The sequence below is a fragment of the Bombina bombina genome, chromosome 1 (genome assembly GCF_027579735.1).
Source record: "Bombina bombina isolate aBomBom1 chromosome 1, aBomBom1.pri, whole genome shotgun sequence".
Taxonomy (NCBI): Eukaryota; Metazoa; Chordata; class Amphibia; order Anura; family Bombinatoridae; genus Bombina; species Bombina bombina.
In genome coordinates, this window is record NC_069499.1 from 290,662,315 (window position 1) to 290,688,741 (window position 26,427).

At 42.5% G+C, this 26,427-nt stretch overlaps 1 protein-coding gene across 1 annotated transcript in view; it reads left to right on the forward strand.

Annotated features, from left to right (window-relative positions):
* LOC128645217 (protein mono-ADP-ribosyltransferase PARP14) overlaps positions 1-26,427 on the forward strand; it is a 374,228-nt gene that overhangs the window by 222,844 nt on the left and 124,957 nt on the right. Inside the window, exons 13-14 of the mRNA XM_053698041.1 lie at positions 5,666-5,872; positions 15,430-16,038. Of these exons, the coding sequence (XP_053554016.1) occupies positions 5,666-5,872; positions 15,430-16,038 (816 nt within the window). The remainder of the gene's footprint in view (positions 1-5,665; positions 5,873-15,429; positions 16,039-26,427) is intronic.

Genomic DNA, 26,427 nt, shown 5'->3' on the forward strand with positions numbered 1-26,427 from the left:
GTAGATGCAGCTAGCTATCAGAGGGGACTGCCGTTTTAGCCTTTTTGGCAACCGTGGGGTTAACTGCATCTGCCATGTATTTGAGCCGTTTCTCAGAGAGCAGGAGATTGTGTGGGAGGTTCCATAATAATTACATACCCTAAGTGCATACCCTAAGTGCATACCCTAAGTGCATCCAGACTCGTATTAACAGCTCCTTAAAGGGACACTGACCCCACATTTTTTCTTTCATGATTCAGATAGAGCATGCAATTTTAAGCAACTTTATAATTTACTCTTTTTATCCATTTTCTTTGTTTTCTGGATAGCGCTTGTTTTCTGGATAGCGCTTGCTGATTGGTGAATACCATTTAGCCACCAATCAGCAAGAACAACCTAGGCGCTGAACCAAAGATGGGCCGGCTCGTAAGCTTACATTCCTGCTTTTTCAAATAAAGATATCAAGAAAACAAAGAAAATGCTTTTTTAAATAAAGATAGCAAGAGAACGAAGAAAAATTGATAGTAGGAGTAAATTAAAAAGTTGCTTAAAATTGCATGCTCTATCTGAATCATGAAAGAAAAAATGTGGGTTCAGTGTCCCTTTAAGTAATCGGTGTTGATGAGTTTCACTGTCTGCTCTCTGCTTTCTACCACTCAAGTCCATGTCAGGAGCGATGCTACAACACTGTCAAACTTGAGAGGCCGTGTTCTTGTTCCACGGCATAGATTCTGGTAGGATCGTTTCATTTTATATACATGTATAATAACCCAGTAAGACAGGGTCACAGTGTGACTCCTTTTATCTGTATAGAATCAAGGGTTAATATCTCCGGAAGGGGATTATTGAACAGGGGGCGATTTATACATGATTGCTTTATTGTATTTTTTGCTGCGACATGTGGGAGACGTGGTGAGTGCCCCGGCCATTTGGGTATAAAGGTGCCATTTTTCTCTATAGTCCATATTAAAGGCACAAGCTATGGAGGACTCTGATGCGTTAGAGGGTACTCCCTCTTTGCCTAAATCTAATGCCTGTGTTTATTGTGAGGAGGCTACGGTATACCCGCCTGCTCAACTATGTTCCACATGCCTTGATAAAATAGTGATATCTAAAAGGAACAAAATGTTTAGTACCACTGAGCCGTCCACCTCTGAGGGGTTTCCGTCCCGTGAGGTGCGTTCCCTACAATCCTTTCGGATTACACATGCAGCTCTCCAGTGCACTACTAATTCTCCTGCGGGAGGGGACCTGTGGCCGCCAGATTTTGCTGATCAGTTGCAAACAGCGGTGTCTGCGGCCTTCAGTGCTTTACCTCGCCCTGCTAAGCGCAATCGAAAGATTAAACGTTGCTATCCTTCCCAGGGGTCATCCAATCAGTTGGATGTATCTGAAACTAGATTATCCGCTGATGAAGAAGACTCCGATACTTCGGAGGACTCTCTCTCTGGGTCTGGCTGCGGAGGAACCAGACTTTAGGTTTAGGATTGAGCACTTACGCTTTTTATTAAAGGAGGTGTTAGCTACTCTAGAGGTTCCAGAACCGAAGTTACCCGAGGAACCTTCTATTCCTAAGCTTCATAAAGTTTATGAGGACAGGGTAGTGCCCCAGACTTTCCCGGGTCCCGTAAAGATGGCAAATATTATTAAGAATGAATAGGAGAGACTTGGATCTTCTTTATCCCCTTCTTCTTAGTTTAAGGAATTGATCCCGGTTCCTGACTCTCAGCTAGAATTCTGGGAGTTTGTCCCTAAGGTGGATGGAGCGATCTCCACGCTTGCTAAGCGCACCACTATCCCACTCGAGGATAGTTCGTCGTTTAAGGAGCCCATGGATAAGAAATTAGAGACCCTGTTAAGAAAGATGTTTCAGCACACAGGGTTCTTATTTAAGCCTGTAGCTGTGGTCACTGCGGTGGCGGGAGCCGCTACCTATTGGTGTGACTCTGTCAGATATGATCAAGGTGGAAACTCCCCTTGATTAGATACAGGAAAGAATTAAGGCCCTGAGGGTAGCTAATTCGTTTTTCTGTGATGCAAATATGCAGATTATTCACTGGAATGCCAAGACATCAGGCTTTTCTGTTCTGGCCCGGAGGGCTCTGTGGTTTCCCAGACTATCTCTTTTTGCGGAGGCTTGGGTGAGAAATGTGCAGGATCCTTGGGTTCTGGACGTTCCAGAGGTATTGCAGGTATTATCTGGACAACATCCTGGTCCAGGCTCCTTCCTGCCGGCTGGCAGAGGACCATTTGAGAGCTCTTCTTCTTCGATCTCATGGATGGAAAATAAACTCAGGAAAGAGTTATCTGGTTCCCAGTACCAAAGTGGAGTTCCTGGGCATGATAATAGACTCCATATCCATGAAGATATTCCTGACAGACCAGAGACTATGCACAATTGCCTCCAGCTGTCTTGCCCTTCAGACCTCCTCAAGGCCATCTGTGGCCCGGTGTATGGAGGTGATTGGGCTCATGGTATCCAGCATAGATGTCATTCCATACGTCAGGTTCCATCTCAGACCTCTTCAGTTGTGCATGGATGTCATTCCATACGTCAGGTTCCATCTCAGACCTCTTCAGTTGTGCATGTTGAGGCAATGGAACAGCAATCACTTGGATCTATCCCAACAAATTTCTCTGGACAACTGGTCGAAAGAATCCCTCTCTTGGTGGCTCTGTCCAGATCGGCTGTCCCAGGGGACATCCTTCTTGAGACCATCCTGAGATATTGTGACTATGGACGCGAGCCTCTCAGGATGGGGAGCTGTTTGGGGTGCCAGGAAGGCACAGGGCAGGTGGAATCGAGAGAAGTCGCTTCTTCCGATCAACATCCTGGAACTTTGAGCGATCTTCAACGCTCTGAGGGCTTGGCCCCTCCTGGCTTACATCAACCATCACGGGGGAACGAGAAGCTCCCAAGCCATGAGGGAAGTATCTCGGATTCTGGAATTGGCGGAGACCCACAACTGTTAACTGTCAGCGATCCACATTCTGGGTGTGGACGACTGGAAAGTGGATTTTCTCAGCAGACCATTGTTTAATCCGGGGGAATGGTCTCTTCATCCCCAGGTGTTTACGGAGATTTGCAACAGATGGGGGACACCGGAAATATATCTCATGGCGTCCAGACTCAACTTCAAGCTACCCAGATACGGGTCACAATCCAGGAATCCCCAGGCAGAACTGATAGATTCCTTAGCAGTGCCTTGGGGGTTCAACCTAGTCTACATATTTCCACCGTTACCACTTCTACCTTGTGTAGTGGTCCGCATCAAGCAGAAGCAAGCATTGACTATTCTGATTGCTCCGTCGTGGCCACGAAGGATGTGGTTTGCGGATCGGGTGGGGATTTCATCGTCCCCTCCATGGAGGTTACCCTGACGCAAAGATCTGCTTGTACAGGGTCCCTTTGTGCATCCAAATCTAGATTCTCTGAGGCTGACTGCGTGGCGATTGAACGCTTAGTCCTAGTCAAGAGAGGGTTTTCTGAGAGTGTGATTGATACTCTCATTCAAGCCAGGAAGCCGGTCACTCATCACATCTATCATAAGGTGTGGAGGATCTACTTATTCTGGTGTAAGGCTCTTGGGTATCCCTGGCATAAGGTCAAGGTATCCAGGATCCTTGCCTTCCTTCAGGATGATTTGGAGAAGGGACTTGCCGCCAGTTCCTTAAAGGGACATATTTCGGCTCTATCTGTGTTATTGCACAAGAGGCTCACTGAGCTTCCTGAAGTATAGTCTTTTGTTCAGGCTCTGTCTAGAACCAGGCCTGTGATTAGACATTCTGCTCCTCCTTGCAGTTTAAATTTGGTTCTTAGGGTTTTGCAGAGGGCTCCGTTTGAGCTTATGCATTCGCTTAACATAAAATTACTGTCTTGCAAGGTTCTTTTTCTACTGGCATATTGCTTCTGCGTGCAGAGTCTCTGAGTTGGCGGCCTTGCAATATGAGCCTCCTTACCTGTTTTTTCATGTCGATAAGGCTGTCCTTCGTACTGGGTTGAGATTTCTCCCTAAGGTTGTGTCTGATCGCAACATCAATCAGATGATTGTAGTTCCTTCCTTGTGTCCTGATCCTTCTTCTGCGAAGGAAATTCTATCTTCAGGCTACGAAGGATTTTAGACAGTCTTCAGCATTGTTTGTTGTCTATTCAGGGAAGCGCAAGGGGCAGAAGGCTTCTTCCACTTCCCTATCATTTTGGCTAAGGAGCATGATTCGCTTGACTTTTGAGACAGCGGGACATAAGCCTCCTCAGAGGATTACGGCTCACTCAACTAGAGCTGTGGCTTCTTCTTGGGCCTTCAAGAATAAGGCCTCTATGGAGCAGATTTGTAAGGCGGCTACCTGGTCCTTCTTACATACTTTTTCAAAGTTTTACAAGTTTGATGTTTTTGCTTCGGCAGAAGCAACTTTTGGGAGAAAGGTCTGGCAGTCTGTGGTGCCCTCATAATAGGGTCCACCTCTCTTTTACCCTCCCATTTTTTTCATTCAGTGTCCACTAGAGCTTGGGTATTTGTTTCCCACAGTAATGAATGGAGCCGTGGACTCTCCTCATATTAAGATGGAAAACATAAATTATGCTTACCTGATAATTTCATTTCCATCTGTATGAGGAGACTCCATGGGCCACACCCAGTTCTCGTTGGGCGGACCTAATTTTTTTTTGTCTTCTGGCACCATTTATACCCTGATATTTCTCCTTCTGTTCCTTGTTCCCTCTGCAGAATGACTGGGATGAGGGGAGTGGGGTGTCTTTGCCTCTTCCTGGTGGCCAGGTTCTGTATTCCCCACAAGTAATGAATGAAGCCGTGGATTAACTTGTCAGGTAAGCATAATTTATGTTTTCGTGCTTGCAGCCCTCAGCTGATATCAACTCATTAGCAATAGACTGTTACATATATTTTTAAACTATGTTCTAAACAATTAATTTCCATGTATTTCAGACTCCTACAATATATTTATTATTATTCATTGTTACTTTAATATATAATATTTCTGTATTTAATATGTTTAATATTTAATATAGGTACTTTCTATATGTAAAATATTAGAGCCAACAAAATTCTTAATTATTCATATTATTGTATTGAATAAATGTGTATTTTTCATGTATTACATTAGTTTCACATTTTGAAATACTAGTCATAAAGGTTATTTTAACAAATTTAAAAGCCATTAATGAGCTTTATAGTTTTGTCTCTCATAAAATTAAAATCTAAAAGCTTTGTGAACTTCTGGGTTATGTTATTTTTTGGCAGCCATATTAACCCCTTAAGGACCAGCGACATACCCTGTACATTGCTGGTCTTTTAATGGGGATTGCATTACCAATAGAGCAGTCTCGCTGCCAGCAGTAAGACTGCGCTATTACCAGTGACCAGAAGGGTGGGGTAAGGGTACAATAGCAAGGAAACCCTTAACGACCGGCAACGTACATGGTACCTTGCGGTCGTTAAAGAGTTAATAACTATCAATTAGCTGAAAAAATGGCAACAATTTGAACTCAGACGTTGTTTTTTCTGTTTGTAGAAGTGGGAAGTAAAGTTCCTACATAGATGTTAGAGGTTAGAAGATATTTCTCAGAAGAACTTTATTACCACAATAATTCCAACAAGTTTGAATTGAAGATTCTTTACAACATTTATTAACATTATATATTAAATGGTTGATTTACCTTGTTACCCAGGTGCAGGTGGTGTGCCCTCTGCTGCTGTTGCTGATGCTATGTTAGATGGCGTTGTGGATTACGCCAATTCCAAATCTACCCCTATAGTGAAGACGGTAAAAGTTGTTATTTTCCAACAGCAAATGTTAAATGACTTCTTTACCAGTATGCAAAAGAAGGAGGGAACAAACCTGCCCAAACAAACTTCATTGTTTAGCAGAGTCACGGGTAAGTACTCGGTATAGCTTTTTGATGTTGCTGGTCAATAGTTTTGTCTAAAGTGGCTATGAAATTAGTCAACATTACTCTCTGATATAAATACTGCATTTCTAAATGTAAAATGTGAAATTACATATTTATAGAGTTTTCTACATCTTTTATAAAAGAGTAATTGCCTAACAGGGCTTGTAGTAAATGGAAAACAAAACAACAAAAAATCTAAGAGATTACAACTGATCATTTATGTGCTTCACATCGTTCTGGCATCTCCATGATTCAGATGTGGTGACGTCACATGACATCAGTTACAGTAAAAAAACTGTCAATAGGTAAAGGCATATCCCCTTTAGCATGAGGGAGAAGTCTCATATCTTAAAGTGAAGGTAAACTTTGATGAATGATAGCCCGGTTTTTAAAAATACTATTAAAACAGGGGCACTTTCATTCATCAAAGTTTAGAAAGCAGCCGTTTTGTTTATAAACTTACTTTTCTTCTCTTCACAGCCGGAGCAGCTTCCCCTGCCCGGAGATCCTCTCTTCACACGTCAGCAATGACTAATCCAGCTTCCTCCAATCACGGCTTTCCCCCCCCAGGGGAATCATTGCCTGAGGCTATGCTGTGATTGGAGGAAGCCGGATTAGTCATTGCTGACATGTGAAGAAAGGATCTCCATGCGGGGGAAGCTGCTCCTGCTGTAAAGAGAAGAAAGGTACGTTTTTAAACAAAACGGCTGCTTTCTAAACTTTGATGAATGGAAGTGCCCCTGTTTTTAACAGTATTTTTGAAAACCGGGCTTTCATTCATCAAAGTTTACCTTCACTTTAATACAACTAAGAGGGATGCGCAGTCTGCATGTACTGCTAGGATGTTATAGATGTTATTTCATATCATATATCTCCCCTCTGCTTTATTTACATTAGTTACAACAAGCCCCCTCTAATTTGCAGATACTCACTCTAGTAAAAAATTGAGTGTTCTCCATGGCAAATGTGACCTCATATTTAAATAGACATGAAACCCCATTTTTTTTCTTTTATGATTAGATAAATCACACATTTTTAAACAGCGTTCCAATTTAGTTTTATTATCAAATTTGCTTTCATTTGATTTAATTTCATTTGATATTTAATTTTATATATATATATATATGTGTGTGTGTGTGTGTGTGTGTATATATATATATATATATATATATATATATATGTGTGTAACAATATCATGGTGGTGTGGTAGCCCTTGGTCACCCACACAATACATAGGGCCTGTTTATCCTAATCTCATTGGCCTGGCAAGATTTTTCTTTAAGAAGCCTCATCAGTATTACAAGCCTCCCCAGGGATTGCTTTAAATGAAATTTCCTTCCCAAGGCAGGGAGAGTCCACAACTTCATTACTGTTGGGAATATCAACACCTGGCCACCAGTTGGAGGCAAAGACACCCCAGCCAAAGGCTATACATTTTTATTGGGCTCATGGGTTTCCCCATAGCAGATGGAAGCAGAATGGTATTTTTTAATTTTATTAGTGCTGCACAGTTAATTTATTTCTTTCCTAAGATACGGTCAGTCCAAGGAATCATCAATTACTGTTGGGAATATCACTCCTGGCCAGCAGGAGGAGGCAAAGAGCACCACAGCAAAGCTGTTATATGTCACTTCCCTTCCCACTATCCACAGTCATTCTCTTTGCCTTCGGTGCAAGGAGAAGGTGAAGTTTTGGTGTCTGAAGAAGATTTCACTTCAATCAAGATTTTATTATTTTGAAAACCAGAGTAGGTTTGCTCTGACCTTTCCGCTCAAGATTGGGTCTAGTTGTACTACACGTTAGTCTCTTCAGTAGGGCAGTGGTGGCTTTAAAGCAGTTAGGAACTTGTAAGGTGGGCCTTGCTGCGTTTTCCTAACATATTTGCTGCCCATGGTATAGAAAGCCAGAGTAGGTTTACTCTTGTATGCAATGCAGTTTTTTTTGGCGGGTCATGTGACCCATTTCTCCGCTTTGCTTTAGACTTGTGGTAGAAGTCAGTAAGCGGAGTGGCACCCCCAATGATATGTTATTAATTTCATTCTCGATCACTACACAGGTAGATCGGTTGTGCTTCCAGGGCTGAGTTAGGCTGGGGAAGCGGAGTGAAATTTTTTAAAAACAGAGATTTTTTTAATATGAATTGTCCTACTTCAGTTAAGCTGAGGTGTTTGAAAATGGTCTGGTTTTTCTAGCTTAGCGTTAGTATCATTCTCAGAAGCCCTACCAGTACTTTATAGAAAGTACACAGCATATTTACATATTTACATAGTTACATATGTACATATTTGTATGTTTTAATAAAAGTTTTTCTTTTAATTTACTTCTCAATCAAGAACATCTCTGTCTCTTGTTCTTTATGTTATTTGTTATAGCGCAAATGGTTGTAATATGTGCTGCTTGCTTAGCTACAAACTTCACATGCTGAAATAGGTTTTTTTCCTGAACCCAATGTCTCTCAGGTAGATGCTGTCTAGGCAATGCCACAGCTTTCTCCTTAATCGTCCCAAGCCTCAATGGCGTCACATGCGGTGCCCTGCGGTTCCTCTCTATCTCCTGGAGTAGTGTATTTGCCTACAGATTTTGCAGTTCAGGTATCCTCTGCGGTATCTGTGGCTTTATCTGTTTTTTTCCTTACCTACAAGGAAAAAGCAAGAGGATATTTAAAATTCAGATAGTAAGGTTTCTGTTCCTCATTCTGCTACACAGGTCGCCCTCTCTCCTAAGTCTGGTGCGGAGGTTTCGCCGGTAGATTCTGAGGGTAAAATCTCAGATTCAGACAGTATAATTCCTTCATCTGATGCTGAAGTGGTCTCCTTTAGACGTATGCTTGCACACCTCGTGTACTGTTAAATGAGGTTTTGGCTACTTGGAAGACATTGATTCCCTGTCGTTGTCAACCTTTGAAAGTGTTTTGAACTTTATCATTTCCATGATGTTCCTTCCTATGAGGAGGTATTTTCTAGACGTGCCTTGGATGTTTTTACAGGAATAGGAGAAGCTAGGAATACCTTTCTCCCTGTCTCCCATCCTTTTAAAGGATTTTCCTGTCGCTGACTCCATTAAAATGCATGGCTCAGAGAACTTGGATCCCTATGACTTGGTCTGGCAGAATTATCCTCTGACTTTACGGGGGAAATATCACCCATCAAGAGAGTAGACTAAAGGAAAGTTTTCCTTTTCCTATTTCTGCAGGGTCAGTCAATTCTTTGGGAAGCCAACCAAACTTAGTCCATTCTAAGATTCCTCCCAGGGGTAGATTTCTCCTTCTGGAGTATCTGCAATCCGCGTATGATGAGAAGCATTCCTTGAACTGGGTTCAGGACCTTTTCTGGGAGTGATAGTCCCAGTCCCAGTCTGGGAAAGGGATCTAGGTATTTACCTCAAGTTTCTCAGGTTCTGCCCTTCAAAGTAGTATCGATTCTCCTTTGCTGCAAGTGGGCCTGTTCATAACAAATATAGACCTGAAGGATGTGTATTTATTGTTCCCATGATCGGGATCTTCTCAAGTCTCTGAGTTTTGTCTTCTTAGAAAGACTTTTAGGTCTTGGGGTATTGCAAAGGTGCTTTCTGGACAATATATGGTTCAGGTGTCATCCTTCCTTCGAGCAAACTCTCTTTTGGGAGATCTTGTCCAATCTACTTTCCCATGTATGGGAAATGAATCTGGAGCAGAGTTCCCATGTTCCATCCTCAAGGGTGATTTTTTTTGGGGGGACCTTTAATAGATTCTCTATCTAGGAGAAGATTCTATCAGAGGTCAGCTAATCAAGGATTTCTTTATTTTCCTTTCTCTGCTGTCTACTGTCCAGCAAACAGCAAGCTCTAATGGTCCGGGTTAAAAGCTTAACCATCTTTCCACCAGATGGTTTAGAATTTGAATCTAGCTGCAGTTGATTTTCCCTTCACTTTTCAGTGACTCTGTGTATGGACATCATTTCCTTTTTGCTATTTTCCATACAATGGAGATTATTCAGATCTGTCTCAGGAGATCGATCTAGATCAATCATCAAGAGACTTTCTCCCGTGGTGGTTTTTCAGGAGTATCTGTCTCAGGGTGCGTGTTTCAGGAGACATTCCTGGATGATGTGACCACGGACACCAGCCTGCTGGGCTGGGAAGCAGTCTGAGACTTATTTAAGGCATTAATCACAAACTTTGCGTCACCAGCACTTAGAGGATTTATTAACCTTTAATAGGAATTGTTTAAAACAGCAACGTTTCAGGGTTTTAACCCCTTAGTCATGAGCATGACTGGAGTTTTGTCAGTCAGTTCTCTGAAGGATCAGATTTCTGCATTATCTTTTCTTGCTGCATAAGTGTCTGGTGGACGTGACAGATGTGCAATTTTTTTGTCAGGCCTTGGTCAGAATCAGGCCTGTGTTTAAGACTGTTGCTCCTCCTGGGAGCCTTAACTTTTGTTCTTAAAGTTTTGCAGCAAGCTCTGTTTGAGCCATTGCATTCCATAGATATTAAGCTGTTATCTTGGAAGGTTTTGTTTCTTATTGCTATCTCTTCTGTTTGGAGAGTGTCTGAACTCTCAGCTTTGCAGTGTGATTCACCATATCTTATCTTTCCTGCCGATGAGGCGGTTCTTGGTACTAAGTTAGGTTCGTTTGTAAAGTGGTTTTGGACAGAAATATTTTTATCAGGAAATTGTTGTAGTTCTTCTTTTCTGAAGAACATTTGTTGTACAACTTAGTGGTTGTGCGTGCTTTAAAATTTTATTTACAGGCGACTAAGGATTTTCACCATTTTTCTGCTTGTTTGTTTCTCTGGGAAATGTAAGGGTCAGAAAGCTTCTGCTACTTCTTTTTCTCTCTGGTTGAGAAGTAGAATTGGTTTTGCTTATGAGGCTGCTGGGCAGCAGTCTCCTGAGAGAATTACAGCTCATTCCACTAGGGCTGTCTCTTCTTCTTGGGTTTTCAAAAACGAAGCTTCTGTGGAACGGATTTGCAAGGCTGCAGCTTGGTCTTCTCTGCATTCTCTGTCAAAATTTTACAAATTGGAGTCTTTTGTCTCGGCTGAGGTTCTTTTGGGAGAAAGGTTATTCAAGCAGTGGTGCTTTCTGTTTAGGTTACCTGTCTTGTCCCTCCCTAATTATTGGTGTACTCTAGCTTGGGTATTGGTTCCCGGTAATTGATGATTTATTTCCAGATACGGCTTGCCCTTTATTTTAAGACCGTTATTTTTAACTTTAATCTCAGGCAGCTCTACACCCTGTGTTATTTCCTTTTTCTCCATTTTCCTTTGTTCGAATGACTGGGGATTGTGGGAAGGGAAGTGACATATAACAGCTTTGCTGTGGTGCTCTTTGCCTCCTCCTGCTGGCCATGAGTGATATTCCCAACAGTAATTGATGATTCAGTGGACTCACCGTATCAATAAATAAATAAATTTATCAGGTAAGCATACATTTTGCTTCTGCACGCTTGGACCAGTAGTGGGGACGGGCTTAACTTGCGCCCCACGTGACCGACTTCATTTCCTCCTTCATAGCGATTGCGGAGCTGCTCGCTTACCACATTGCCATTTTGTGGTCTCAGGAAACTCTACTTAGTACTTCAACTGTACTGAGCTACTGTTAGGTGGTGAGTAACCCAGCCTAGGGCAGGTAGAGGTGCCTATGTATTCATTTTTTTCTTTAGCTGTGTTGTGAACCGTTACTTGCTATGGAGAACTCTGATGCTAACCCTTCTGAGGGTTCTGCATCTGTGATTGCTATTTCAAAAAATTGTCTTTATTGCGAGGAGACCATGGTTTGTTCTCCTGCTCAATTTTGCTCCATCTGCCTATGGGTCATTTTAGAAGCTAGAAAGGTGGCTAGAAATGTGATGCCTTCTGATAAGTTAATCCCCTCTGAGCCTTCCACCTCTCAGGACTCTGTTGTCCAGGAGATGCCTTTCCTCTCTCCACAAACCAGATTTAACCCTAACTCACAAGCAGTTCCCCGCAGCTCGTCTGTGCTGTCTGTTGGAGGGGGTTATTTCCCAGCAGATTTTTTCATCACAATTAAAATGTGCTGTATCAGCGGCCCTAAGCGCCTTACCTATTTCTGGGAAGTGTAAGAGAAAGGTTAAGCATAGTCCTGCTGAACTGGAAGATATTCCTTCTCTCCAGTCAGAATTGACTAACCTATCTCATTTTTCTGAGAAAGAGCTATCCTCTGTCGCATCAGAGGGTGAACTCTCAGAAGCAGAGACTTCAAAGGTTAAGGCCTGCCTCTGAGGAATCAAAGTTCAGATTTAAAATTGAACATCTCAGTTTCCTTTTAAAGGAGGTTTTATCTACTTTGGAGGTTCCAGAGGCTAAGCTTACGGAGGAACCTAAGATCCCTAAGCTAGATAGGGTCTATGAAGAAAAGAAGGCCCCTGAGACCTTTCCGGTCCCAGTCCGCATGGCGAGTATTATCTTGAGTAAATGGGAGACGATTGGAACTCCTTTTTCTCTCTCTTTGACTTTTAAGAAACTATTTCCATTTCCTGACTCCCATCTCGAACTGTGGAGCTCCATTCCTAAGGTAGACAGAGCCAATTCTACTCTTGCAAAGCATACTACCATCCCTTTGGAGGGCAGCTCTTCTTTTATGGATAAAAAAGAGAGAGCTACTTGAGAAGAATGTTCCAACTTATGGGATTTCTTTTTCAACTGGTAGCTGCGGTGTCCACTGTAGCGGACACAGCCATTTATTGGTGTGACACCTTGTCAGAGTTAATTGAAGACGAATCTTCTCAGGATGAGATTCTGGAAAGGCTCAAGGCTCTAAGGATAGCAAATTCCTTTATCTGTGATGCTAATATGCAGATTGTTCATTTGAATGCCAAGGCTTCAGGGTTTGCGGTCCTTGCACGCAAGGCCCTCTGGTCGAAGTCTTGGTCAGCTGATAATCTCCAAATCCAGACTTATTTCCTTACCTTTTAAAGAAAAGGTTTTATTTGGCCCTGGGCTGGATTGCATCATTTCCACTGTTACATGGGGGGGGTTCTTTCCTACCCCAGGATAAGAAAGCGAGACGCAAGGGTCATCAGTCGACTAATTTTCGTTCTTTTCGGTCAGGCAATACTCAGCGGACCCAATCGGCCTCCAAGTCCGAGCAGTCCAAGAGTACTTGGAAGCCTTCCCAGTCTTCCAAACAAACCAAGAAGCCCGCTGATAATATATTGTCATGAAGGGGTGGCCCCTGATCCGGGATCGGATCAGGTAGGCGGCACATTGTCTCTTTTCTCAGAGGTCTGGGTGCAGGATGTACAAAATCCTTGGGTGTTAGATGTTGTGGGTGGAAGTCCACAACTGCTGTCTCTCAGCAATCCACATTCCGGGGGTGGAGAACTGGGAAGCAGACTTTCTCAACAGACCATCCTTTCACCCGGAAGAATGGTCTCTCCACCCGAGGTGTTTTCAGAGATAACACTCAGATGGGGTTTCCGGATATAGCTCTCATGGCCTCTCGTCTCAATACCAAGTTTCCCAGGTACGGGCCGAGATTGAGGGATCCTCAGGCAGATGCGTTAGCGGTTCCTTGGAGGTTCAGACTTGTATATATATTTTTTTCCTTCTTTGGCTCTTCTACCTCATGTAGTGGCTTGCATCAAACCGAAGCGGGCCAGAGTGATTTTAATAGCTCCTTCCTGGACCGCAAAGGACCTGGTTTACAGATCTAGTGAGGATGTCCTCCTCTCCTCCTTGGAGGTGACCTTATCCGGAGGACCTTTTAATGCAGGGCCTGTTCCTACATCAGAATCTAGACTCTCTACGTTTGAGTGCGTGGGACTTGAACACTTAGTCTTAGCCAAGAGAGGCCTCTCTGATAAAGTCATAGATACATTAATCCAGGCTCGGAAGCCAGTTACTAGGTGCATTTACCATAAGGTTTGGCGGACTTATCTTCATTGGTGTGAGGAACGTGGTATTTCATGGCACAAGGTGAAGGTTTCTGTTTTTTTGTCCTTTCTCCAGAATGGTTTGGAGAAGGGCTTTTCCGCCATTTCTCTGAAGGGTCAGATATCTATTGGTTTTGCTGCATAGAAGATTGGCATTGTTCAGACCTGTTGCTCCTCCTTGGAGCCTCAACCTTGTTCTTCGTGTTTTGTCACAAGCTCCATTTGAACCCATGCATACTGTTGATCTCAAACTTTTGTCCTGAAAGGTTCTGTTTTTGTTGGCTATTGCCTCAGCTTGCAGAGTGCCTGAGATTTCTGCGTTTCAATGTGATCCCCCTTACCTTGTGTTCCATGCTGATAAGGCTGTTTTCTACCCAAGTTGGTCTCAGATCGCAACATCAATCAAGAGATTGTTGTTCCTTCCTTTTGTCCTAAACCTTCCTTGTCTAAGAAACGTTTACTTCACAATCTGGACGTGGTTCGTGCCTTAGAATTATACCTACAAGCTACTTAGGATTTCAGGCAATCTTCATCTTTGTTCGTTCTTTATGCCAGAACACTGCAACTTAATTGTCTTTGTGATTGAGGAATATCATCCGCTTAGCTTATGAGACAGCGGGGCAGCAGCCTCCTGAGAGAATTACTGCTCATTCCACTAGGGCAGTTGCTTCTTTCTGGGCTTTTAAGAACAAAGCTTCTATGGATCAGATATGTAAGGCGGCTGGCTACCTGTTCCTCCTTGCATACTTTTTCTAAATTCTGCAAATTTGATGTTTTCTCTTCTGCTGAAGCAGCTTTTGGGAAAGGTGTTACAGGCGGTGGTGCCCTCAGTTTAGGGTCCGCATTTTTTCTTTTTGTCCCTCCCGTTTATTCATCAGTGTCCTCTGGAGCTTGGGTATTGGTTATGAATGAAGTCATGGACTCTCCCTGCCTTGGGAACGAAAACAAAATTTATGCTTACCAGATAAATTCTTTTCCTTACTGGCAGGGAGAGTTCACGACCCCTCCCGTATTATTTTTAGACGGCTTACCTATTATTTTTTTTTCTTCTGGCACCTCGATACCCTAATGTTTCTCCTGCTTTTTCTTGTTGCCTCGGCTGAATGACTGGCGGAGGGGGAAGTGGGAGGGATATTTATTGCCTTTGCTGGGGTTTCTTTGCCTCCTCCTGGTGGCCAGGTGTTGATATTCCTAACAGTTTTGAATGAAGTCGCGGACTCTCGCTGCCAGGAAAGAAAGGAATTTATCTGGTAACCATAAATTTAGTTTTTTACCTTATTAAGGGAAGTTCACTAATATGATTTGTATTATGTAGAGACACATACATACATTATCCTAATGAGTTAATAGTGAAAACTAAAATGTGTATTAGTGCTATTTTGAAAAGAAGCACATTTGCAATATACTTGTATTAGCATACTTCTTCTAGTAAATGTTATAACTGTTTCAGGGGCATATGCAAATATGATTTGCCAGCCCCAGGCATCACCATTCAAACACCTTGCCTGCTTTGGGTTACTTGTGAGCGCATTAGCAGTATTTTGAGAGAGATCACAAATATTCAATTTGCAATATAAATCTATTTGTATAGATCCTGTATATATTACTTCTTGTTTAGAATTTTTGTTACTAAAATAATATTTCTGTTTTGTCCTTTGATCACAGCCTCATTAATGAATATTTTCAAAACAACCCCTAAAGAAGAAGAAGAGCTCAAAGTATTTGAATTGAATGAAAACATTGAACCAGCTATTTTCCACATCTGTGGTAGAAACAAAGATAATGTGAAGAATGCTTCCTCTTGGCTCAGGGATCTTATATTAAAAGAACAGCACGAGAATAAAATCACAGATGAATGGATCAGGGAGTTTGAAGAGCAGGACCATCGGAAATTATCAGATCTTCAGAAGCGATTTCAAGTCTCAATCTCTTTTGATTCTCATAGTTGTACTATCACAGTTTCTGGTCTTACCAGAGATGTTTTGGAAATATCAAATCAAATTCAAAAAATAATAAAGGCAATAAGAAATAAGAAAACTAGAGAGCGAGAAGAAGATCTCTATAGTAACTTGGTGGAATGGCGATATCATGATGGCTCAAAATTTGTGCCCTTTCATAAATCAGCGAACTGGGAATTGGAAAAAGCCATGAAGGAGAAACGTCTAAGTGTTAATATTGACATTTCAGGTGTAAAATACACTGTTAATGTGGAACGAAAAACTGCCTCTGATCCATTGGGTAAAACAATGGGGATTGAACGAATCGCTAAAAATGGCAAGTACCATTAATCTATGTTTTGATCTTTGTTTTTGCAGTGTTCTGTTTTTTTTCAAATATATTTTATTAGAATTTTTAAATATTTGCAACATAGCAAAAAAAAAAAGGGAAGAACTAAGGAAGGGGGAAACAATCCATCCATCAGACTTAAAAGAATTGTACAACTAAGAAGACGTCATACAGCTTTTTAAAACAAATCGAGGGAATGATAATAGCATTAGACATTGCATTTATTTACACCGTGTACACGGGCCAATTTTTTGAGAACCCCGCGGTTCCAACCCTTGCTCCCTCTCTCTCCCCCCTCTCTTTTGCACTCTTTCTCTCTCCCCCTCTCTTTTGAGCTCTCCCCCCCTATTTTGCGCTCTCTCTCCCCCCTCTTTTGCTCTCTCTCCCCCCTCTTTTTCTATTTCTCTCCCCCCTCTTTTGCTCGCTTTCTCTCTCTCATCCCCCTCTTCTTCTCTCTCACCCCTCTTTTGTTCTCTCTCGCCCTATTTTGCTCTCTCTCTCCCCTATTTTGCTCTCTCTCTCCCCTATTTTGCTCTCTCTCCCCTATTTTGCTCTCTCTCCCCTATTTTGCTCTTTCTCCCCTATTTTGCTCTCTCTCCCCCTCTTTTGCTCTCTCTCCCCTCTTTTGCTCTCTCTCCCACTCTCTTTTTGCGCTCTCTCCCCTCTCTTTTGCGCTCTCTCCCCCTCTCTTTTGCGCTCTCTCCCCCTCTCTTTTGCGCTCTCTCCCCCTCTCTTTTGCGCTCTCTCCCCCTCTCTTTTGCGCTCTCTCCCCCTCTCTTTTGCGCTCTCTCCCCCTCTCTTTTGCGCTCTCTCCCCCCTCTCTTTTGAGCTCTCCCTCTCTTTTGATCTCTCTCTCTCCCCCTTCTCTTTTGCGCTCTCTCTCTCCCCTTCTCTTTTGCGCTCTCTCTCTCCCCTTCTCTTTTGCGCTCTCTTTACCCCTTCTCTTTTGCACGCTCTCTCTCCCCCTCTCTTTTGAGCTCTCTCTCCCCCCTCTTTTGCGCTCTCTCCCCCCTCTCTTTTGAGCTCTCCCTCTCTTTTGATCTCTCTCCCCCTTCTCTTTTGATCTCTCTCCCCCTTCTCTTTTGCGCTCTCTTTCCCCCTTCTCTTTTGCGCGCTCTCTCTCCCCCTCTCTTTTGAGTTCTCTCTCTCCCCCCTCTTTTGAGTTCTCTCTCTCCCCCTTCTTTTGCGTTCTCTCTCTCCCCCCTCTTTTGCTCTCTCCTCCCCTCTTTTGAGCTATTTCTCCCTCTCTTTTGAGCTCTTTCTCCCTCTCTTTTGAGCTCTCTCTCCCCCTGTTTTTTGCGCTCTCTTTCTCCCTCTCTTTTGAGCTCTCTCTCTCCCTCTTTTGTGCTCTCTCTCCCCCTCTTTTGTGCTCTCTCTCCCCCTCTTTTGTGCTCTCTCTCGCCCTCTTTTGCGCTCTTTCCCCCTCTTTTGTGCTCTCTCTCCCTCTTTTGCGCTCTCTCTCTCCCTCTATTGCGCTCTCTCTCTCCCTCTTTTGCACTCTCTCTCCCCCCCCTTTCTTTTGAGCTCTCTCTCTCCCTCCTCTTTTGAGCTCTCCCTCTCTTTTACGCTCTCTCTCTCTCCCTCTCTTTTACGCTCTCTCTCTCCCCCTCTCTTTCGAGCTCTCTCTCTCCCCCTCTCTTTTGAGCTCTCTCCCTCTCTTTTCCGCTCTCTCTCTCTCCCTCTCTTTTGAGCTCTCTCCCTCTCTTTTGAGCTCTCTCCCCTTCTCTTTTATGCTCTCTCTCTCCCCCTTCTCTTTTGCGCTCTCTCTCTCCCCCTTCTCTTTTGCGCTCTCTTTCCCCCTTCTCTTTTGCGCTCTCTCTCCCCTCTCTTTTGAGTTCTCTCTCTCCCCCCCTCTCTTTTGAGTTCTCTCTCCCCCCCTCTCTTTTGAGCTCTCTCCCTTTCTTTTGCGCTTTCTCTCCCCCTCTCTTTTGAGCTCTCTCTCCCCCTCTTTTGTGCTCTCTCTCTCCCCCTCTTTTGTGCTCTCTCTCTCCCCCTCTTTTGTGCTCTCTCTCTCCCCCTCTTTTGTGCTCTCTCTCTCCCCCTCTTTTGTGCTCTCTCTCTCCCCCTCTTTTGTGCTCTCTCTCCCCCTCTTTTGTGCTCTCTCTCTCCCCCTCTTTTGTGCTCTCCCCCCCCCTCTCTTTTGAGCTCTCTCCCTCTATTTTGCTCTCTTTCTCCCTCCTCTCTTTTGAGCTCTGTCTCCCCTCTTTTGCGCGCTCTCTCTCTCTCTCTCCCTCTTTTGCGCTCTCTCTCTCCCTCTTTTGATCTCTCTCTCCCTCTTTTGTGCTCTCTCTCCCCCTCTTTTGCTCTCTCTCCTCCTCTTTTGCTCTCTCCCCCCTCTTTTGCTCTCTCTCTCTCCCCTCTTTTGCTCGCTTTCTATATTTCCCACCTCTCTTTTGGTCTCTCCCACACTCTTTTGGTCTCTCCCACCTCTCTCCTGTTGGCCACGCCCCTCCACACGTGCCCCCCACAAGGCCACGCCCCTTATCACACCCGTGAGGCCATGCCCCCTTGTCACGCCCGTGAGGTCACACCCCATCACGATACGCCCGGCCACGACACCCCCAGGCAGCATCTGCAGTGCGCACTTCTCTGCTGATCAAGGCCAGGTATGTTTGTCCTCTGCAGTCTCTACTGCGCATGACTGCATTTGACAAACATACCTGGCCTTTTATTATATAGGATTGTAAAGAAACAATCGGCTAGATTACGAGTTTTTGTCGGTAAGGCTTGCGGTGCTAACAAGCATTTTCCAGTCACCGCTCACCTACAAACAGCGCTGGTATTACAGGTTTTTACAAACCCGGCGTTAGCCGCAGAAAAGTGAGCGGAGAGCAAAATTTAACTCCACATCTCACCTCAATACACCTTAACACCTAACACCTTAACATGAACCCCGAGTCTAAACACCCCTAACCTTACACTTATTAACCCCTAATCTGCCACCCCGGACATCGCCGCCACCTACATTATATTATTAACCCCTAATCTGCCGCTCCGGACACCGCCGCCACCTACATTATACCTATGAACCCCTAATCTGCTACCCCCAACATCGCTGACACCTACATTATATTTATTAACCCCTACTCGGCCACCCCCAATGTCGCAGCAACCTACCTGCACTTATTAACCCCTAATCTACCACACCAACGTTGCCGCCACTATAATAAAGTTATTAACCCCTAAACCTAAGTCTAACCCTAACACCCCCCCTAACTTAAATATAATTTAAATCTAAATAAAATTACTACAATTAAATACATTATTTCTATTTAAAACTAAATACTTACCTATAAAATAAACCCGAAGATAGCTAAAATATAACTAATAGTTACATTGTAGCTATCTTAGGATTTATTTTTATTTTACAGGCAACTTTGTATTTATTTTAACTAGGTACAATAGTTGTTAAATAGTTATTAACTATTTAATAACTACCTAGCTAAAATAAAGACAAAAGTACCTGTAAAACCTAACCTAAGTTTCAATTACACCTAACACTACACTATAAATAAAATAATTACCTAAATTAAACTTATTATAATTAAATAAAATAAACTAAAGTACAAAAAAAACAAAACACTAAATTACAAAAAATAATAAAATAATTACAAGAATTTTAAACTAATTACACCTAATCTAATCCCCCTAATAAAATAATAAAGCCCGCCAAAATAAAAAAAAATCCCTACCATATACTAAATTACAAATAGCCCTTAAAAGGGCTTTTTGCGGGGCATTGCCCCAAAGTAATCAGCTCTTTTACCTGTAAAAAAAAAAAAAAGTACAATACCCCCCCAACATTACAACCCACCACCCACACACTCAACCCTACTCTAAAACCCACCCAATACCCCCTTAATTAAACCTAACACTAACCCCTTGAAGATCACCCTACCTTGAGACGTCTTCATCCTATCCGAGCAGAAGAGGTCCTCCAGATGGGCAGAAGTCTTCATCCAGGCGGCATCTTCTATCTTCATCCATCCTGAGCAAAGCGAGTCCATCTTCAAGCCAGTCGACGCGGAGCATCCTCTTCAAACGACGTCCAACTGAAGAATGAAGGTTCCTTTAAATGACGTCATCCAAGATGGCGTCCCTTGAATTCCGATTGGCTGATAGGATTCTATCAGCCAATCGGAATTAAGGTAGAAAAAATCCTATTGGCTGATGCAATCAGCCAATAGGATTGAAGTTCAATCCTATTGGCTCATCCAATCATTGATTGGAATAGCCAATAGAATGCCAGCTCAATCCTATTGGCTGATTGGATCAGCCATTAGGATTTTTCCTAGGAACCTTCATTCTTCAGTTGGACGTCGTTTGAAGAGGATGCTCCGCGTCGGATGGCTTGAAGATGGACCCGCTCCGCTCCAGATGGATGAAGGTAGAAGATGCTGCCTTGATGAAGACTTCTGCCGTCTGGAGGACCTCTTCTGCCCGGATAGGATGAACACTTCTGCCCGTTAGGAGGACCACTTCTGCCCGGTTGGGTGAAGACGTCTCAAGGTAGGGTGATCTTCAAGGGGTTAGTGTTAGGTTTAATTAAGGGGGTATTGTTGGGGGGTATTGTACTTTTTTTTTTACAGGTAAAAGAGCTGATTACTTTGGGGCAATGCCCCGCAAAAATCCCTTTTAAGGGCTATTTGTAATTTAGTATAGGGTAGGGTTTTTTTTTTATTTTGGGGGGCTTTTTTATTTTATTAGGGGGATTAGATTAGGTGTAATTAGTTTAAAATTCTTGTAATTATTTTATTATTTTTTGTAATTTAGTGTTGTTGTTTTTTTGGTACTTTAGTTTCTTTTATTTAATTGTAATTAGTTTAATTTAATTTAGGTAATTATTTTATTTATAGTGTAGTGCTAGGTGTAATTGAAACTTAGGTTAGGTTTTATTTTACAGGTAATTTTGTCTTTATTTTAACTAGGTAGCTATTAAATAGTTAATAACTATTTAATAACTATTCTACCTAGTTAAAATAAATACAAAGTTGCCTGTAAAATAAAAATAAATCATAAGATAGCTACAATGTAACTATTAGTTATATTGTAGCTATCTTAGAGTTTATTTTATAGGTAAGTATTTAGTTTTAAATAGGAATAATTTATTTAATTGTAGTAATTTTATTTAGATTTATTTAAATTATATTTAATTTGGGGGGTGTTAGGTTTAAGGTTAGACTTAGGTTTAGGGGTTAATAACTTTAATATAGTGGCGGCGACGTTGGGGGCGGCATATTAGGGGTTAATAAATGTAGGTAGGTGGCGGCGATGTTAGGGACGGCAGATTAGGGGTTAATAATATTTAACTAGTGTTTGCGAGGCGGGAGTATGGCGGTTTAGGGGTTAATATATTTATTAAAGTGGCGGCAATGTCCGGTCGGCAGATTAGGGGTTAAAAAATGTATTTAAGTGTTTGCAATGTGGGGGAGCCTCGGTTTAGGGGTTAATAGGTAATTTATGGGTGTTAGTGTACTTTTTAGCACTTTAGTTAAGAGTTTTATGTGGCGTTAGCCCATAAAACTCTTAACTACTGACTTTTAAATGCGGTAACAGTCTTGACAGGAGAGGGTGTACCTCTCACTTTTTCCAAGACTCGTAATACCGGCGTTGGGAAAATCCCATTGAAAATATGGGATACGCAATTGACGTTAGTGGATTTGCGGTATGTTCGAGTCACGGAAAAAAAGTGAGCGGTACACCTGTACCTGCAAGACTCGTAATACCAGCGGGCGTTAAAAAGCAGCGTTGGGACCTTTCAACGCTGCTTTTTAAGGCTAACGCAAGACTCGTAATCTAGCCGAATATGAGTATCTGTGGCTTCAGTGTTCTGTTTCTAATTATTAAGATGTTCAAAGATTTCAACAGTGTGGATTTGATTTAAATCACTAGTTTGTAAGTCTTGATTTAAATAATGGATTTCTTTCATACAGGTGGTGAGAGTCCACAATCCATTACTTCTGGGAATTACTCTTCTCTACCATTAGGAGGAGGCAAAGATTCCCAAACCCTAAGAGCAATATAAAACCCCTCCCATCTCACCATCTCACATATATCTGTCTTTACTTTGCCTCCACTTAGGTGGTTGAAGAGTGAAGATGTACATGTGATTCTTCAGAGAGAGGGGTTTTCAGTCTATATTGAGGCTTGTTTTCTTCTCAGAGTACAGTGCTTGTCAGAGGGATGTGTATGGGGTATGGTTTGGGATTCTTTTTTGACCTCATGGGACATTTTTCATAAACCCTCTATAATTGGTTGCAGGGACTTGTCTTTTGCCTTCCTTTATGGATCTACAATATACCCCTGTTCCATAACCTCTGCTGATATGCTTCAGTACTGGTTTGGCTGTCTGCTGCTTGTTTTCTATTGGTGAGTATTATTTATTAATGGTTAGACACTCCTATAGTTATGTTATAGGCACTTTTTAAGCATATATATTTTATTTTTTAATTTATTTTTTTTTGCTAATATATATGGCCTAGGGACAGATCATTTACACTATTCCCTTGCTGTTTTGCGTGCGTTGTTTTTTTTGCCGCCCTTAGTTTGTATTTTGTGCATTGCAGTTCTGCACGTCAGGTAAAGGCTAGTTTATTGCAGTTGCTTTGGTATAAGCTATAATGGAGCAGTCGGATTTTGTGCCTAAATCTAACTAAGAAGCTGAGTTTGGATTACGAGTTTTGCGTTATGAGTGAAAAAGCATCATTATGGCCCATAACAATGCTTTTTCCCTAACGCCGCTATTACAAGTCTTGTCAGAATAGGTGTACCGCACACCTTTTTGGCCATCACCCAACGTCAGTACCGCACTTTTAAAAAAGTCCTTTTTCAATGGGACTTCCATAGCGCCGGTATTACGAGTTTGCCTGGGAGGCCAAAAAGTGAGCGGTACAGCCTAAAATGACCAGATCTGTACCGCCATCTAAACTCAGTAGTTATGAGTTTTACGCTACAAAGCCGTAACATAAAACTCATAACTAAAGTGCTACAAAGTACACTAACACCCATAAACTACCTATTAAACCCTAAACCGAGGCCCTACCGCATCGCAAAAACACTATAATACAATTATTAACCTGCCGCCACTATATGTATTAACCCCTCTTCCGCCGCTCTACCAGACTACTCGACTAATAGCCCTATTTGCAGTGATTATGCTTCCATACAAACACCAGACAAGGCTTAGTGCAGTTAAGAGTAACACACTTTAAGGATCAAGACACAGGATTTTTATACTGTACAAAGTGTAAAATGTAAACATGCAAAGGTCAATCACATACTTTCCCCTGCTCTCCCCTTTAGTGTCCGGGAGATAAGGTTTCCCAGGCATAACATTTAGCCCCGCGTGCTTTTATGTCCGGTAACTTTAAGGGATAAGCCCCGGGCTTCTAGAGGAAGCATGTGTTTGGTATAATTTTAAAGCTGTCGTTCAGTTGCACATGGGAAAGTTTGGTGCGCTCTGGTCATATGGTGCAGGAGAGACCAGCCCTTTTTTGTTGTTGTTAGAAATCCTTTTTATTGAAACAAAAGAACAGTATAACAAACCTGTGGTACATTAGTCGTGAATACAATGGTTGTACCATCAGAAGGATATAAAAGGTAAACATCCAGATCCAGATTAATATCATGTTAGGCATACAATTTCAGTTAAAAAATAAAATAAAGGGGGCAGAGCCTGACCGGCACTGTGAACAGACGTGCACAGGAGAAGCTCCGCAGTTAGTGGGGATAAAACATCTTATTTTTACTACACAACCTAGTGACAACAATTGTGGGAATTGCCGTAACCATTTGGCAGTGATACTTTACCACTTTCCTTCCAGCCAAGAGGAATTGCAGAGTGAGAGAGGAAACTTTGCCACCCAGAGGCGCCATGTGCTCGGCGAACACGGTTATCTGGGGCTCTCTAACTGCCTCCAGTTGACTGCCTGTGGACCTGCCACTTTATCAAAATACTGCCATCCTCAGGACAGACATTAATATAATACGGTCTGGCCTTTGCCACCAGTGTCTTCTTAGTCATACACTAGCCCTCTAAGTCTACTATCTACAGATCTCTAGAGCCATTTGATCAGAAACTTTACATACCTCCATTCTCACTTCTCTACAAGAAGAGATACAACTATTTTCCCATTTTCCTGCATTCCTACTGCAGGCTGCTATGGCTGTTATTGTGCAGCACTGTCATTTTGTGTTCTGGAGCCGTGGTGCAGTCTGAGGTGTTTTTTGTCATAGAAGTGCTTGTCTATAGAACTTGGAAGCTCCCAGAAGCTCTTAAGTTTGAATGTTGACACATTATTATGGACACTTGACTACTCATGCTTCCGCCTCATTTGTGACCGTCCATAGATTCACTCCACATGCTGCGCAACAAGATACACGATAAACAAGATGAGTGAAAATAGGTGACTAACTGTGAAAAGTACAGAAACAGAATTACAGCTCTGATATACAGGTCACACATGGACAACCAGTAGTGGACATTTTCTCTTAGGATGTAAATGTGATAATCCCCACTAGAGGTCCCCTCTCTGCCAACCCTTTGCCACATACTCCAGGGCTACTTTGAGGACTGCTCTCTATTGCTCAATACCTCACACTACCTGCTTAGGGTAACGTTCTCCACTCAAGACTGTGAGAAGTCTCAAACTGCTAGAAGAAGGATGAAAGGGCTCCCTACTCCTAAACCCACAGTAGTGGATCATTTCTTCCCTTACCCATAACCCCCAGTCATTCTCTTTGCCTGCGGTGCAAGGAGGAGATGACGTTTCGGTGTCTGATGCTATAATAAAGATTTTATTATTTTAAAGCAGAATAGGTTTGCTCTGATCTTTCCTGGGGTCTAGCCTTAGCCCACGTCAGTCTCTTCAGTAGGGCAGTGGTAGCTTGTAAGCAATTGGGAACTTGTGGGGTACAATCCCTTCTGCATTTTCCCAAACATTTTTGCTGCCCTATTCAGATAGCCTTAGTAATTTTACTCAGTCTTTCTTTTGTCCACAGGTCCATGTGTGGGATGGCCACTCTCAAACCAGCTGTCCTGCTGCCGGACAGATGAGCACACTAAGGTAAGTGCCAATTATATTTTTCTTATAAGGAGGGAAACATCTGGCACTTATACAGCTTAAAGGCTGCAGGGACGTTTATTTTACATTGACTCCTTATATGGAGTTAATTCATGGCAGCTAGCAGGCACTGTATATGAGGATAGTTTTTATTTATTGGTGGCTCAGTTTAGATAAACTGATTTACTTTGGGGGTCCGTTATTCTGCTCTTTATATACGGCCGTGTATATGTTTAAACTTTTTTACTTGGCCGCTGGGACCGCCCCTGATCAGAGACGGCTGTGTGTTTTTCACGCTGTTTCTTACTTCCTGTCAGCGCTGCAGTGTGAGACTCCGGAGTTGATGCGCATGTAATAGCGGAGGCTCTGCTATACAGGAAGCCTCTCGCTATTTTTTTCAAGCTCCTTTCGTTGTTGTACAGGGTTAAACGGATCGTCTTCTACTTTGGGTGGCAGTCAGCAGGACAGGTAGGCACCTCAGCAAGATAGCTGAGGTATAGAGGGTTGCCTGGGGCTGGTTGCTGTTCTGTTCTGTTTTCTTGCTTATATTATTTAAAGGAACAGTAATGCTTTTTTTTTGTTTCTAATATTTAAAAGAAAATAAAGTCCTTTTATTTTTGTTTTTCTTTTCTTTTTGTGAGTTAAGATGGACCAGAAGGCCTTGCAGCCTAATTTTTGATGCTCAGGTGGAACCCCCAGTACCTTTTTATTCCTCCTGTATTGAAAGAACCTTTTGTTATAGGAATAGACTTTTTGATTCTGAGCCATCATTAGCTAAGGCGGATGCTGTTCAGGTGTCTCCTGCACCAGATTTGCCGCAGCTTTCTCCTCAAGCGTCCCAATCCCTTTTGTCCCCACATGCAGTGCCCTGCGTTTCCTCTCATGCTTTTACTGGAGTTACCTTGCAAGATATTGCTGCCCAGTTTTCCTCTGCGGTATCTGAGGCGCTGTCTGCTTTTCCCATGCTGCAGGGAAAGCGCAAGAGAAAAGTTAAAGAATCAGTGAATAAGGTTTCTGATATACAGGGAGTGCAGAATTATTAGGCAAGTTGTATTTTTGAGGATTAATTTTATTATTGAACAACAACCATGTTCTCAATGAACCCAAAAAACTCATTAATATCAAAGCTGAATATTTTTGGAAGTAGTTTTTAGTTTGTTTTTAGTTTTAGCTATTTTAGGGGGATATCTGTGTGTGCAGGTGAATATTAATGTGCATAATTATTAGGCAACTTAACAAAAAACAAATATATACCCATTTCAATTATTTATTTTTACCAGTGAAACTAATATAACATCTCAACATTCACAAATAT